This window comes from Aphis gossypii, unplaced genomic scaffold (genome assembly GCF_020184175.1).
Source record: "Aphis gossypii isolate Hap1 unplaced genomic scaffold, ASM2018417v2 Contig00735, whole genome shotgun sequence".
Classification (NCBI taxonomy): Eukaryota; Metazoa; Arthropoda; class Insecta; order Hemiptera; family Aphididae; genus Aphis; species Aphis gossypii.
This window is the reverse complement of record NW_026083257.1, coordinates 1-16,895: the sequence shown is the minus strand read 5'-3', so window position 1 is coordinate 16,895 and position 16,895 is coordinate 1. Positions and strand designations below refer to the sequence as shown.

Here is a 16,895-nt window from a genome sequence, read left to right as displayed (position 1 = left end):
TGAAGGCAGTTAAGACCTTATTTATTGAATTATTGGGAGGCAAGTAATAAGTCCTTATATATTGAATTATTTAGGCTGAAAAAGTGCCATATTTTAAAGTTGATGAAAGGAATTATTTTGGGGCGGATTTGAGCCATATATTGAGAATTAAAAGTATTGAATTTATTTAGGCTGAAAAAGTGCCATATTTTAAAGTTGATGAAAGGAATTATTTTGGGGCGGATTTGAGCCATATATATTGTGAATTAAATAATTGTGAATTTTATGGGCCGAGAAGAGCCGATATTGAAATAATTGTGAATTTTATTGGGCCGAGTAGAGCCGTATATTGAAAAATAATTGTGAATTTTATTGGGCCGAGTAGAGCCGTATATTGAAAAATAATTGTGAATTTTATTGGGCCGAGTAGAGCCGTATATTGAAAAATAATTGTGAATTTTATTGGGCCAAAAAGAGCCGTATTTTGTGAAAAAATAATTGTGAATTTATTTAGGCCGGGAAGAGCCGTATTTAGCAATTTTAATAATCGGAGATTTTATTAGGCAGAAATAAGCCGTGTTATAATTAAAAGATAATTGTGAATTTTATAGGCGAGAAAGTCCTATCGTGTTGAAAAAAAAGATTTACTTGACGTATATTGTGAATTTTAGAGAGGATAAAAAAAAAATCCTAGAGAAAAAATAATAATAAAAAAAAAATATAGATAGAAATAATTGGGGGAATAATAAAAATATTACGAGAATTTTATAATAAAATAATATTGATAAATATTTTTAAAGAATTAATGTTTGATTAATAATTGAAAAAAAAAATAATAAAAAAAAAAATTATTTTAAGAAATAAAACATATTTAATTTAAGTTATAATAAATGAATATACAAATAAACGTATGAATAAGGAAAAGAAGAAAAATAGTTATAGTGAAAACGATAGTAATAGTTCGGAAGAGGAAACAGATACAACAAAAGAAATCGGAACTCACGTAGAGTTAGATAAAAATATTGAAGTAAATAAATTAGTAAACATAAGTATAAATACGAAAGAGGGTAGCGACTCTACACAGGGAATTAATAAGGAAAAACACATAGGGAAAAGTTTGTTAGATACCACTGTTAAAGAAGACTCAAATACCGGATTAGAACAAAGATTAATAGGGTTACGTAGTACACCAAATTTAATCCACTCAGAATTAGGACCAGTAAAGAGGAAGCAAAGAACAAAAATGTCTAGTGTAAAGGCTACAAATGAGCAGGTCACTGCTATGATACCAATTTGTGCCGATGCAAAAGACGTTTGTTCGTTCATACGGGCATGCGATTATGCATGTGAGGCCGTAGATAAAGAAACTATACCTTATTAGTGAAATTTATTAATACTAGGATTACTGGCAAGGCGTTAGAAGTATGTCGGTATAGGGAAACCAGTGATTGGGAAACTATTAAAAAAATATTAAGGGGGGCTTTTGAACAGCAATTGTCACCACAAACATTACAAATAGGATTAAATTCTGTTCGTATGAAAAATGACGAAGATGTATTAACTTATACGGGTCGCGTAGAACAGTTATATTATAATTTGTGTAATGCAACATTGGCAAATAAAACGCCCGAAGAGGCGAGAATTTTAAGGCAAACTCTAAAGGATCAGGCATTAGCAATTTATATAAACGGGTTAAAAATGGATTTACAGACGATATTACGAGCTAGGAACCCAGAAACTTTAGAACTGGCAATGCAAATGGCTAGGCAGTTAGAAATCGAATTTAGTTTTAACAAAGAATTACAAAATAACGAGACTAAAGTAAATCAAAACGGAAATCGTTGGTCAAATAACTATCAGGGAAATAATCCAAATGGACAGAAATTCGGTTATAAGCAAAATTACAATCGTGGTCAGAATAGACAAGGTCCTAATAATTATAATAACGTTAATCGTAATAATAATTTTAATAATTTGGTCGCAATAATAATAATATAATAAAACTATCCGCGTAATAATAACGGTCAATATAATAATAAATCGGAGACAGCAAAACAATCCCGGATGTTATATTTGCGGCAGAACTAATCATGTCGCTCGCGATTGTCGTGGTAATGTTACACAAGTTGCGCGTCGGAATAATAATAATAATCAGCAACCGCAAAATAATAACGCACGACAAAATACTAATAATAATTTTAACAATAATTCGGCACCAATAACTTGTAGTTATTGCAATAAGATAGGACACGATAGTGTTAGCTGTTATAGTAGGCAACGGGATGAGCGTAATAATGCAAACGGACGGGAAACGGTCAAGTGTCGAACGGGAACGGCGTCCGTTCGATCAACCAAATAACGGCCGTAACGGAGGAAGGAGGAATTATCACCCAACGATGTTTCACCATCGTATCAGTAATTAATGAAAATCATGTTACATTTCAATCACCTAACTTTAAAACAAATACAGCAAATCTTCTTTTAGACACCGGTAGTGAAATCAATTTAATAAAAAAAATAAATTAACAGGCGAAACATTAGTAAACGAAAAAGAAAAAATAAATTTAAAAGGCATTAATGATAAAATAGTAACTACCATAGGCAAAATTACAATAATATTAATATTAAATAATAATAAAATAAAAACGGAATTTCATGTGGTCGATAAGGAATTTCCAATACCGCGAGATGGAATTCTAGGTCACCACTTCCTGTTACAAACTAACGCGATAATAGATGTTGCGAATAATATATTAACTATAAATGATAACACTCCGTGCGAATTAAATAAAGATAAAATATGTTACACATTAAAACCGCGAACGGAAACAATAATATCTATACCAATAGCTGATCCGATAATGGAAAATAAAAATATTTTAATACAGAAACAAGAATTAATACAGGACGTATATTGCGCTAATATAATAAACACGGTAAAGAATGGAAACACGGTGATAAGTATACTGAATATTTCGAATTACCACAAAACATTTATGAGGACCAATTAAATAAAATATTATACGACAATGACATAGAATAGATATAATTACACGAAATAACTGTAGTAAATGACAATAACGATCGCGTAAATAAAATAAAAAGTTTAATACGTAGTGACCATTTAAATAACGAGGAACGTAAAACAATATTAGAAATATGCGAACATTTTTCCGATGTATTTCATTTGGAAAACGATTATTTAACATTTACTAACGCCGCGGAACACGTAATAAGATTACCCGCCAATCAACCGCCTATATATAAAGACCATATAGATTGCCACAGGCACAGCAAAAGGAAATTGAACAACAATTAATTAAAATGGAACAAAACGATATCATAGAACGATCTATGTCACCTTTTAATGCACCTTTGTTGTTAGTAAAAAAGAAATCAGATTCATCTGGTAAAGATAAATTTCGAATAGTAATTGATTTTAGGGCACTCAATGAAGTAACTTTAAATGAATTTCATCCGTTACCTAATATTACGGAAATATTAGATCAATTGGGACAATGTCAGCTTTTACCATTTTAGATTTAGCAAATGGTTTTATCAAATACCTTTAGCGAAGGAATCTCGCGAAATGACAGCGTTTTCGACCGGTCAAGGTCATTACAACGTCATTAGTATGACTATGGGAATGAAAACAAGTCCCGCTACATTTCAGCGATTAATGAATAACGTATTGTCGGGGATAATAGGCATTAAATGTTTAGTATATTTAGACGATATTATTATTTATGCGAAAAATTTGAGCGATCACAACAATAAGCTGATAGACGTATTCGAACGTCTACGTACCCATAATTTAAAAATACAACCAGATAAATGCGAATTTCTAAAACGCGAATGTTTATATTTGGGACACATAATTTCGGAACACGGAATAAAACCAGATCCGAAAAAGATAACATCAGTATTAGAATTTCCGGTGCCTAAAACTGTAAAGCAAATAAAATCATTTTTAGGTTTATCGGGGTACTACAGGAAATTTATACAGGGATATAGTATGTTAGCTAAACCAATGACACACTTATTAAAAAAGGATGTTAAATTTAATTGGGACGAAAATTGTCAGGTAGCTTTCGACAAATTAAAAAACGCACTCTGTGCAGAACCGATTTTACAATATCCAGATTTTACGAAACAATTTATACTTACAACCGACGCTAGTGGTAAGGCTCTAGGAGCTATACTATCCCAAGGAACGATAGGTAGCGACCTACCAATAGCGTACGCATCTAGAACTTTGAATAAAAGTGAAATGAATTACTCAACTACTGAACTAGAATGTTTAGCGATTGTATACGGGGTTAAACAATTTAGGCCCTATCTTTACGGTAGAAAATTCGTGATACTCACTGACCATAGACCATTATCTTGGTTATTTAACTTAAAAGATCCGTTATCAAAGTTGGCGAGATGGCGCATACAGCTTGAGGAATACGATTACGAAATAAAATATAAACCGGGAGTACAAAATTCGAACGTAGATGCTTTAAGTAGAATGTATAGTATAAAAGAAATTAAGGACGAAAGTTATACGAGCTTTCTAGAAAAATCGGAAACAACAATAATAACGAATAGTAATGTGAAAGAGGTGAACGGTGAATTACTAGAATCACCCGCAGAATATCATATTGTATCAGAAATAGAAAAATATTATAACTTTAAATCGGGAATAAACTACGAATTAAAACGAAAATTTGGAACGAATAAAATGCTAGAATCAAATAAACAAATAGGCGACGTAGTATATTTTAATTACGAAGAAAGATACATAATATTTTTGATAACTAAAAGTAAAGAAAAACAATTAACCACAAGTGAAAATATGCATTTTGCATTATTAAATTTAAAGTACTTTTGCATTAAAAATTCCTTGAATAAGTTAGCCATGAACCAGTTAGGAAAGAAAGACGGGTTGGACTGGACAAAAACAAGATCAATGATTAGGTATATATTTCGAAATACAGATATAGAAATAATAATCTGTACTAAATTAGAATACACTAATGAGGAAAAATTAATTATTTTCAAGCAATTTCATGACTCATTACTAGGGGGTCATGCTGGATTAAATAGAACGGTTAAGAAAATTAAACGACAATTCAACTGGCCAGGGTTAAAACAAGAAGTAAGGGAATATATAAAAAACTGTCCGTCGTGTCAAACGAATAAAACAACTAATAGGCATCACCGTAGTCCGATGATTATAACTACGACAAGTTCTAGACCGTTTGAAAAAATATTTATGGATATAGTAGGACCTCTAATACCTACTGCAATAGGCAACACATATATATTGACTATGCAGGACGATCTAACGAAATATTCATTAGGTGTTCCGTTACCAGATCATACGGCAAACACTATCGCCCAGGCGTTTGTAGTAAATTTCGTATGTGTGCACGGTATACCTGAAACTATATTAACTGATCAAGGTACAGACTTTCTTAGTAAGATTTTCACAGAAGTGTGTAAATTACTAAAGATTAATAAAATAAATACGAGTCCTTATCATCCGCAAACTAACGGTAGCTTAGAAAGATCACATAGAACTTTAGCCGAATATTTGAGACACTATGTAGACAAAGATTTAAATAATTGGGATCAACTATTACCATATGCATTATTCGTATATAATTCAACGGAACATAGTTCGACTAATTACCAACCTTACGCGTTATTATATGGAAAAGAATTGGACATACCAGTCAAGTTAAAATGTAGCCCTGAACCTAGGTATAATTACGATGATTATATATTCGATTTAAAACAAAAAATGCAGGAGTCACATAAAATTGCCAGAGAAAGATTAATTAATAAGAAGATAAAATCTAAAAAACAGTATGATAAAAAGGAATTTAGCGAAGATTTAGATGTGAAAGATTTGGTATTACTGAAAGACAAAACCCAGAAAAACAAATTAAGTCCGTTATGGAAAGGACCTTTTGAAATTTTAGAGGTTTTGGATACCGAAAATGTAGTAATACAGAGAGGTAGAAGGAAGGTGACTGTACATAAAAATGATGTAAAAAGATATTACGAAAAAGACAAACTAGACAAGGATGATTAGAAATCCGATACGAAAGTTTAGGTAGAAATTAAATATAATTAAATAAGTATTAAATAAATAAGGTAGATAAGACTTAGAGTGTAGTTTAAGATTAAGTATTTATTTTTAGGGAAAAGAAAACCAAATTCATAAATTATCTATACGACATGATCAAACGGGAAAAACATAACGTTACTACTTTCTTAAGAAGGGACGAAGCACCTAGTTGTTTAAAGTCACATATGGAAAATGCTAATAAGAAATTGAGCGAACCATATTCGCAATCGGAATTAGAGAGATTTACGAAAAACATTACGGTTATATACATGACGTTTATGAAAAAAACGACTTGAGAGAACAATTTGTATAGTAATAAACGATTGGTTAGACGTAATGCCGGAGGCTGACGAAATGTTAGAGCACGACAGGAAAAATATAGAAAAGAAATGAAACGAAGGGTGATGGTAAGTCGTAAAAGAAGCGACAGAATGGACCAATTGTTGAAAATGTATGAACAGAAATAGATATAAAAAAAAAAATAATAATATAAAAAAAAAAAATAATAATATTAAGTATAGATATAGAGCATAAATGTGTAATAAGTAATAGAATAATAAAATAATATAAGTAATAAGTAATGAAATTATAGGTTAATCATTATGACGATAAAGGGAGTAACGAGCCATAGAAACAATGAAGAAACAATAGTTTTTATGAAGTAAACAATAGTCGTGTTGAACTTCAACGAACGACTTGGGGAACAACGGAACGTATAACTTTAGCTTTGAATGATGAGAACAACACACGGGTACATATGAACCTAGGGTGTATATTCTCCATAAAACCTACGACTATTGTATTAAATAACACTTTAACAAAACTTACTATCGAAAAAACGTGTGAATTAACATTGAAAACAATAGGATTAGACAATGAAAATTCATATCATTTCCGAAAAATGTTAGACACCTAAGTGTAATACATTCAAAGTTACTACATAAAACCAACATAACTAATCCAACATTGCAGACAATTTCAACTACAATAAAACCTATCATGACAAGTGAGCATGACTATAATTTAACTACACTGAATAATTTCGAGTATAACAAAAATACAAATAATACCCATTACGAAATAATATCGCAAATGATTACAGCAAACTTAACAACGATAGACTCCACAAATGTAGTAAATGAGTTTGACTATGGCGATATCACGTCAGATACTACAGAAGGAATAGAGGATAGAACAAATATAACTAGTAAAATAATTATTAATAACACCAGCACACAAATCGTAACAAATCTAGAAAATCCTAAATTTAAAATACATTATTATAATTTTATAATATGTGTAGGAGTAAGCATTCTAATAATGACCATTGTACTACTAATTATTAGTATACACCATAATTTTAAATGTGTGAACAGATACAGATACAGATATGTAGTAAACTTAATACACGAACAAGGAACAGAGTTAAACACGATGAGGGAGACTAGTATATAAAAAAAATATATAAGAAAAAAAAATAAAAAAAAAAAACATGAATAAAGATAGTAAATTAGATTTATTTTAGTATTAAGATACAAATGTAGTTAGTCTTAAATTTTACACTAATAACCAAAAGGTACTATAAGAGTTAAACTATATTATAGGAGCCGACAAATTGAAGTAATATATCTGACAACGGAAGGGCATAGGCGCATAGTGCCATTGGTGGAAAATGCACAATTAGACGTAGTTCCTGAATTCGGGTTGGAAATAAAAGAAACAGCAGGAGGACGTCTGGTGACTCTCCGGTTAAATAAGGGAGATGAAATGTTGGGGAAATGCAGTTGTACACGTATCTGGGGTGCATGGAGTTTGAAAGAAACCCTGTGTACTCGCACATATATGGTGCACATAACGAAATCTGCTGGGATTGGCATGAACCACATGAAACGCTGTCAGAGGAATCGGTACTCTGCCAATGTATTTTGGACAACTTCCGATGTGAAGGAAACCGAAGGATACATTTGACACCGATAACGTATGGAAGGCCGCACATGTGGTTGCCTACCATGAACTTGTTGGAAAGCGTGAGCTTTTTGCTAGCAGATGGGAATTAAAAATCGGATTCCTTAAAAATTTGGGTAGAAGAAAAATAAAACGCCAAAAACACTGTTTTTAGTGGGGGACAGGGAAATCCCCGCCTGCTTTGACCACCATGTGCACTCTGCGGCAGCACTTTTGCCTTACCCGTTAAGTCCTCACGTAATAGAGCAATCTATTGCAACTTTGAGATCAGACCTCTTGAGAATCATACAAAGTGATGAGCCCTATACAAGACCTATGTGCTGGATCATGAGAAGAGAAATTCTGAGGACAACGTCGGAGGAAATTTTAACAAAATAATGAAAATTAATTGCTAGTAGTATTTAGTTAGAATTAATAAGATAATTATGTTTAAGTAATAAAATAATAATAACGTAACATGGCCTATTAAATTAATTAAGGTAAATATATGTCTAATTAGCATATTATTATATAGGTTTTTGTGTATAATGATGGCGCAAGGACAGTCGCCATACACCATAGAAGAATTAAAAATGAAACAAGTATATTTTATGAAAACCAAGGTGAAATCAGAATAATAGGAGCTCATTGGGAGCTCGTAACTTATATACCGTTAAGCGATTATGATTTAAGACATTATCAATTAGAATTAGAAATAAGAAATATGGACGAGCATTGTAAGGGAAATATGACCGATCGGGAGATGTGCTCAAAATACGATAATGTATTAAAAAACTTTTAATGAAATATCCGTCCAACGGAAACAAATGTATGAATCTATTGGTAGATATTTGTCACCAGGGGAACACACCACCATACGTAGTGCTAGAGTGAAAAGAGGGTTAGTAAATATGATAGGTTCGGCAATGAAAACCTTATTCGGAGTTTGTGATGAGGAATGTGCGGAGGAAACTTTACGACACATAGACAAAGTCGAAGGTACCAATGAACGTATGATACATGTTATAAAAGACCAGACCACTGTAGTCAAATCTTCAATAGTAGGAATAAACAGTGCTTCAACTAAACTAAACCAGTTATATGACGAGTTAAAACAAAAGCAACTAAGTTTAGAAACAAACATAAAAGCTTTAATAAACAATACGTATACTTTAGAAACCTTGTTACTGTCAAATAGAATTTTTAGTATATTTACAGCATTAATGACACAATACTCTTACGAAACCCAAACTTTAAGTGCCATAATAACCGCGGCTAGGACAGGTGTTTTACACCCAAGCTTAGTAACACCGCGAGAACTTGCAGCACAACTAGTAGAAGTAAAACTAAACCTACCACTTAACTTGAATTTACCAATGGGAACATTGCCAAGCGAAATACACGAATTTACAAAAATAACTAAAATTGCAGTATTTTATAGTGGTGATCAAATAGTATTTTCTGATAAAAATACCGTTGATAACGGAAACTCAATTAACTTTATTTAAAATCATACCTATACCACATCCTGTAGACATTGATCGACCGGATAACAAATCACATAGTATTGTATTGAAACCAGAATACCAATATGTAGGAATAACTAAAAATCGTAGACAATTTACAACGTTTACTGAAACAGAATTATTACACTGTACCGAGACAGAAACTTTTACTATTTGCCCGGAATTCCAACCAATACAACACGAATCAAAAGAACAACCGTGTGAAATTTCATTATTTAAAAATCCAGACCAGTTACCACAAAATTGTGAATCAGGAGTAATCATTATTTCTAAAAATATATACCACAAACTTAAGTATGCCAACACATGGATATACACAACAAAAAAGGATACATTAACAATTACGTGTCAGGGAATACAAGAACCATATATTGAAAAAATTAAAAATCAAGGGATAATTAAATTAAATCAGGAATGTAGAGCTTATGCAGAACACGTAGTGCTAAATCCGACAAGGGAGATCAAAACAAAGTATTTCACAAATTTCATACCTAAAATCGGAGTAGGGAGTATATCGTATAAGATCAATAACAGTATCAAGGGCATTAAAATAGAAAAGTATAGACATAAGTTCGACGCACGCAAACTCGATAACATACACGAAATGGCCCACTCACTAGACGATGTAGAAAGAATGATAGACGAGGAAATACTCAGACAGTCCGGAGTGGAAGTACAAAGTAATAACCACTCATTAATGATGTATGCAATTATAGCATTGTTAGTATTCTCCATGTTTCTTTTGGCATTCATATACATAAGTTATAAATGCAAACTGACCACTATGAGGGCCATAGGCCATCGAGCAAGAACTACGGATAACGACATATCGAATAGAGAAAGAGAAGTCATACATATGACGTCATCGGCAAAAGGAATGGGGTTAAGGAAAAGCTACTAGGTGACACACCAGATAGGCTAGCCCTAAGTAATATGCCGCCCTTACTAAAAGAACAATAAAATGTATAAATTAAATATATAGATATTTAGATATAATAAGGAATAATATTAATAAATAATATAACTTAAAGTAATAATATAAGTTATTAACAATCACATAAATGTATAAGTATGTACTAAATGTATAAAAAAAATAAATATGAAAATACAATCACTAATACAAAATGTTTAATTATACAGAAAAGAGACACATAAATTCATAATTATGGACTTCGAGTTCTCAATGGTGAACAAGACAAGCATGGTTGTCATCTCCGGAGCTATATCCAATAGCTTAGACCGTTTAAGATTAGGAAACTGGAGGGACGACCTCTTTTGCTACCACTTAACGAAGAAGCTCGACCTATGGGTGAGACGGAGCTTCAGGTGGCAATAAGAGAGATAAAAAGAGTGTTCAGAGTAAAAACTGATCTGAGAGATGCTTGTCTAGACCAATTAAAGCAAAGTTTGAGTTCAACCAGGAATAATTTGACTAAGGGATATATTGACAGTTATATACGTAGAGGTAATAAGGAGAATGTGTGATAGTAGTATGGAACGGACATTCGGACAAAAATTTTAAAAAGATTAGATTTAGACCATTATCCTATGTTAAACATAACGTGTTACGATAAGTATTTCAATAAAAATTTCTATATTCAGTTTGAAAAATTAGGCAATAAAGAAATAATTTTCGAAGTAGATATCGGTACATATAATAAAACAGGAAGGCTACTTAATTTAGTAGAGACCCATGATATAATATGTAAAAAGAAACACCATACTACGTATGCGCATGATCCGAGAATGGATGTCAAATATACTAAATGTATATTTGATTATGTGATACGGAAACAGCGATATGAAAATCTAATAAAACATTTCTAAAAAAAAAAAAATAATATAAACAATAACAATAAAAGTAGTAATAAAACAAAACAACGGTTACATTAATAATCAAAATACGAACGTAAAATTTCTTTTTCAGAAATTCATAATTCTATAAATTACAAATCAACTATACGAAATAAATAATAACCAATAATGGATAGAATGGAGCAATTAGCTTCGGCAATATCGTTTAACATAGAAACGCAATTTCATATTAATCCAACACGGGGAGAATGGCATAATTACACAGCTTGTTTTGATTTTCATATAGTTACCGCTAATGAAAATATACTCGTACCTTACGAGGATGAAACTATATTGGAAATGATTGAGGCAGCCAAAAGATTTTTGTATGATATGGCGATAGACAGAGAATTTGGTGAACCATACTGTTATGAATTAAACTATTACCTCGAAATAATACAGAATCCACGAGATATATTGAATTACAGTAGATAAATGTATGTCTAGAATGAATTGATCAGGAAAACGAAGTGGTTGGGGCTGTACGAAACACCTATCGACATAACATTTGACATATGATCGATGGGGTGGATTCTATGGCATCCCCAATGAGTAAAGAGTGATCAAGTAAACGTAATAATCAATTAGGGTTGTTGTCAATGTGGACGACGTACTTCAAATGATTAGTATGTCATTCCATGGGCAGCGAATCTTGATTGAGTAAATAAAATAAAAAAAAACATACAAACTGGAATGATAATAAATATATATATATACACTTAGATTTAAGAAAACATACTGTACGAATAAGTTACTATTGGGATATGGAAATAAATTTGAATTGTGGGGAACTTTATAGATTTTGTACTACTAATATATATAATAAGTAAAAAAATATTTGTATTAATTAATTTACCATATAAGAAACTATTGTAATCAACACATTATACTAACCACATATTTTATTGGAATTATCAAATCAATTATAATCACTATATTGTACTATTTACTAACACTATATTTTATTGTAATCACAATTATAAATTATAAGAAAACTAACCAACATATTTAAAACATAGAATATATAACCAAATATTTAATCTAACCATATAATCATTAATTATATTATAATCAAAATATTTAATCAAACTATTTAACCATTTGTAAGTGTAATCAATCCATATTTAATCAAAACTATATATACAACATATACATCATATATTCATATTATATAACGAAAATACTTTAAATGTAAAAGCATACAGAGAATTGTAATGTATGTCTTATATCAATGACTTGTAATCGATTATTGTAAACACTATAACATTGTAATAATTTGTAACTTAACCATTTTGTACTGAACTTTGAAAGATTTCTGTCTTTGAGACATAAACCTTTTTTTCGTGGGGAGGTGCAACGTGCTCTGATACTTATATTAAATATAATATATGAATTACATACCATAGCCACAATAACCTAACATTGGGGGTGCAACAGCACTTTTTGATGAGGGGTGTAACAATTATTCTTATAATTGGATTCTAAAAGTGAGCAGGTGATATCAAGTACAGATTTTCTTAACCGTGAACGATTAACAATTGACGTAGCATTGTCGATCATCAGCGGCGGCGGAACGGCGTGAGAACGCTAGCCGCAACGAAAATATATATTATAACAATTATATATGCGGCGGCATCGTGCAGGGTCAAAGGCAGATCATCGCACGTACGCTTGCCACCCGGTAGAATAATATAGAAATATAATTACCACCCGATAGAAGAATATAGATGTCAAAATGACGCACGTCGTCGTTCAAATAACGCAAAGCGTGGGAAGAAGCGGATGCAGGTGCAGATGACCATCAGGGACCTGAAGGTACCGCGGGAGTCCCTGGACGATATATAAGGGGGCCCAGATTAGGCACATTTCAGACGTGATCCACCAGAGTTAGCGCAAGCACCTTCACGTCACCCAGTTAATATTTTATGTCTCCTGGACTTAGAATATTTTTCACAAGTTTTATTAAATTAATTAATTGGACTTAGAATAATTTAAATAAAAAACACTTAGAATAATTTCGAGAGTTCAATTATTTCACAAAACCTTTCCAAATCGACATCATTCAACTGATTGTACGTGGCACGTTACAAGTGTAACCGTTGGACTTCTAGTTAATAAGCAAATTTCATTATTATATTATTAGAATGTAAATTAATAAAAAGTTGTAACGTAGATCTTGATCAGTGGTGTAATTAATGTGCGAAAACAATTTTAATACAATATCGAACGAAAATTTGCATAATCGTTGTAAAACGTGTTAGATAGCTGATAATTTGTTCTATCTGTTAAATGTAAAACCAACAAAACTATAGTTTTATATTTCTAATGATAATTATATAAACATTATCTCATATTGATCTTCATCGTTTGAAACAATTACAACATTGTATTGACTTGTATATGTTGAAAAAAACAGAAAAAAAAAATTGGAACATACCAAAAAACGTTTGATACAGCTTATACGTTTTAATTAAAGTCTGACGTAAATGGGTTTACCATCATCTTGTCAACGAAACGAATTTTACAAATCAATATATTCAAATTATGATTTCAGCTACAGCAATATACAAAGTGAAGATTGTTCATTTATGTACGAGTTATTACAATTTCATTTTAATTCATTGGCGAACATGATATTACAAGATTTAGTGATGTAATATAAAAAAAGTTTTAATTTATTTTATTTATCGTTCTTGTAAAAAAAAAAAAAAAAAAATGTGAAATAATACCACTTGTATACTAACTTTCAATATTTTATTTTTATTTTTTTTTTGTTGTTTATTTTATTTTATTTAACCTATAAATGAATTATTTATTATTTTTTTTTATCTAATATAATAAAAAAAATAAAATATAAAAAATTTTTTTTTATTAAATAAAATTAATCCAACACCATCCCTATTACATACATTTTATAAGTTTATTTTTTTGGTTTGTGTCTGATTAGCTTCTTGCGGATGTCGCATCATTTTTCGAAAACAGATTGAATGAGCGTCACCATTCTTTGGCTGTAGTTAAATCATCCGGATGCTGTAATGTTAAAGATATTTGAGTGAGCATTCAGCATGCTTCCATCTAAAAAAGTTAGGTTAGGTTAAATAAATTTTTATTATAAATATTTCACTTTAGTAAATATATATATTATTATTATTATTATTATTATTATTATACCTATCTTGCAGAGCAACTATCAATTTTAGCACATTTATAATGTGCTATAGTCCAGTAATCTACAGCCGTATGTCTACAGGTGTCTTAACCGTTAATGAACAATCATCCTTTTTTTTATTCAAGGTGTTCTGCATCGGTTGGTAATAGTTGGATTGTTATTAAATCTAATATTTTGTCTGTATAACAAATAGCAGTGCTCTATAAAATAATAATTAAATTATATTTTTACTTTTTCGTAATATGTCATAAAATTATATAACTCACCTTTTTCGTCTTTTTCGATACTGGTTTCTTCTCCGGTTTACAGCTAACCTTTCGATGTACCTTTTTTTTTGAGATGTTGTTGCAATATTATCCTATAATTAAAATAGACGATAAGCTGATGACGGTTTACAAAATAAATTTTTCATAAAATATTAATGTCTTTTAATTAAAATAATTATATATTATATTATATAAAAAAAAAAAAAATAAAAAAAAAAGGTTTTTTTTTACTTACTTCGGAAAATACAACCGACTCCTCGTCATTGCTTTTAAATGAGTAGCAGGACATTTTTTCAAAATTAAATTAATTTTATTAAAAAAAAAAGTCTAGATTGTAATCTGTTGAAGTAAATAATATACTGTATCGATGAGTCTCTTATATATATATATAACCACTTCTACTCCTCCTCTTAAGTCTAAAATAATCAGTTTCAGCTAAAACACTAACTAGAATAAAATTTGAAAGGTACGTCTTTTCAATTCGAAAAAATAGAATGTAATAACAAGTGCAATTTGTATCTAAAAGAATGTAATTGACTTCTACATTTCAATGTCAGATTTGAAAGGTTATATACAATTTAGCAAGGTAAGATTAAAATTAAATATTGGTGATAGTAAACATGAAATAGAAACGTACGTATATTTTGGAGACTACGCCGCCCAAATAGTTTAATATAAAAGCGGTTGTGGTAGTAGTATTAAGAATTAGACATACAGCTAGTTCGTATGTAGAAATCCTGCATATTACATTACTTCATTCCTGTTGCCCTAAGCTGATATTAGTGTGTTAGATTTAGAATAGAATAATGAATATTAAATATTAAATTATTGGATTACGAACATAGTTTAAATAATCGTTTATATATATATATATATATATATATATATATAACACATATATTTTAAAGATTAAAAAATAGTATTTTAAATAATGGTTATAGTAAAATATGAAATAGAAACGTATAGTCGAATTTCCTGTTTACCATGACACGTACGTATATTTTTGGGGGACTACTCCCAAATAGTTGAATATAAAATGGGTGTGTGTAGTAAGATAAGAATTAGACAAATTTAAGCTTCACTTACGCATAGACCGATGACATTGTTCTATACTTAACAATACATCGAGCTTGCTTTTATTATATTCAGTGAATAAATAACTTTAATTTCAAATTTCTTACACATACGACAAAGTGGACTTCGTCGTTGAATCGTGCTGAATCATCTCACCAAGACCGTTCACTACAACTAGAAGCCAGTATATTTTTTTTTCAAGCATCTCCACGCTAACACAAATGTAAGTACTATTACTTTACTACTATTAACTAGCTTTAAATTAAATATTTACTATTATAATTTTCCCTATAAAAAAATGATCCATTTAATAATGGTATTTTATATAGTTTACACCACAAAATAGGTTCATTTGTATCAAAATATAACATGTATTGCGTTACATAAATAAATAAATTTTAGGTTTTTTTTTTTTTTTTTTTTTTTTTTACACCACGTTAAAAAAAAACGAAATGAAATATGTAATTTGTACCAGCCCTAAAATTGAGTATAGTACGAAACATTTTGAATAGTTCAAAAAGATTAGTGTGTAGTACAACATTTAAAAGTATGTCATTTATTATAATAATAATAATATGTTTAATTTTATATCTTCACATTTTTTTTTCCAAACCACATATACACAGATACATCGTAAACAATATTTTGTGTTGTTACGTCTTATACACTTAATTTTATTATTATTATTTTTTTGTTATAATTAGCTTAGTTATAGTAAATGTACGGTATGTACACGGAATATATTCTGTGGTATATATATATATATAAACAAAAAATAGTTACTAGCTTTTTCTTTCAGAGTTCGAGTTTGATATAAAATAATTATAAATTATGTTTTATTTTTTTTAAAAAAAAAATAGTATAATATATTAACAAGAATTTACTTATTTAATATATATATATATATATATATATAGAGTTTGTTTTACTTATTGTAATCGCCGGGATAGCTCGTACGTGAT

General features: G+C 30.2%; 1 protein-coding gene across 1 annotated transcript; it reads left to right on the top strand.

Annotated features, from left to right (window-relative positions):
• Positions 1-8,637: 8,637 nt before the first annotated feature.
• LOC126555179 (uncharacterized) lies at positions 8,638-9,634 on the top strand. The gene has a single exon (XM_050210138.1). It carries the CDS (start codon positions 8,872-8,874, stop codon positions 9,550-9,552), a length of 681 nt encoding a protein of 226 aa, XP_050066095.1. The 5' UTR covers positions 8,638-8,871; the 3' UTR covers positions 9,553-9,634.
• The last annotated feature ends 7,261 nt before the right edge of the window (positions 9,635-16,895 follow it).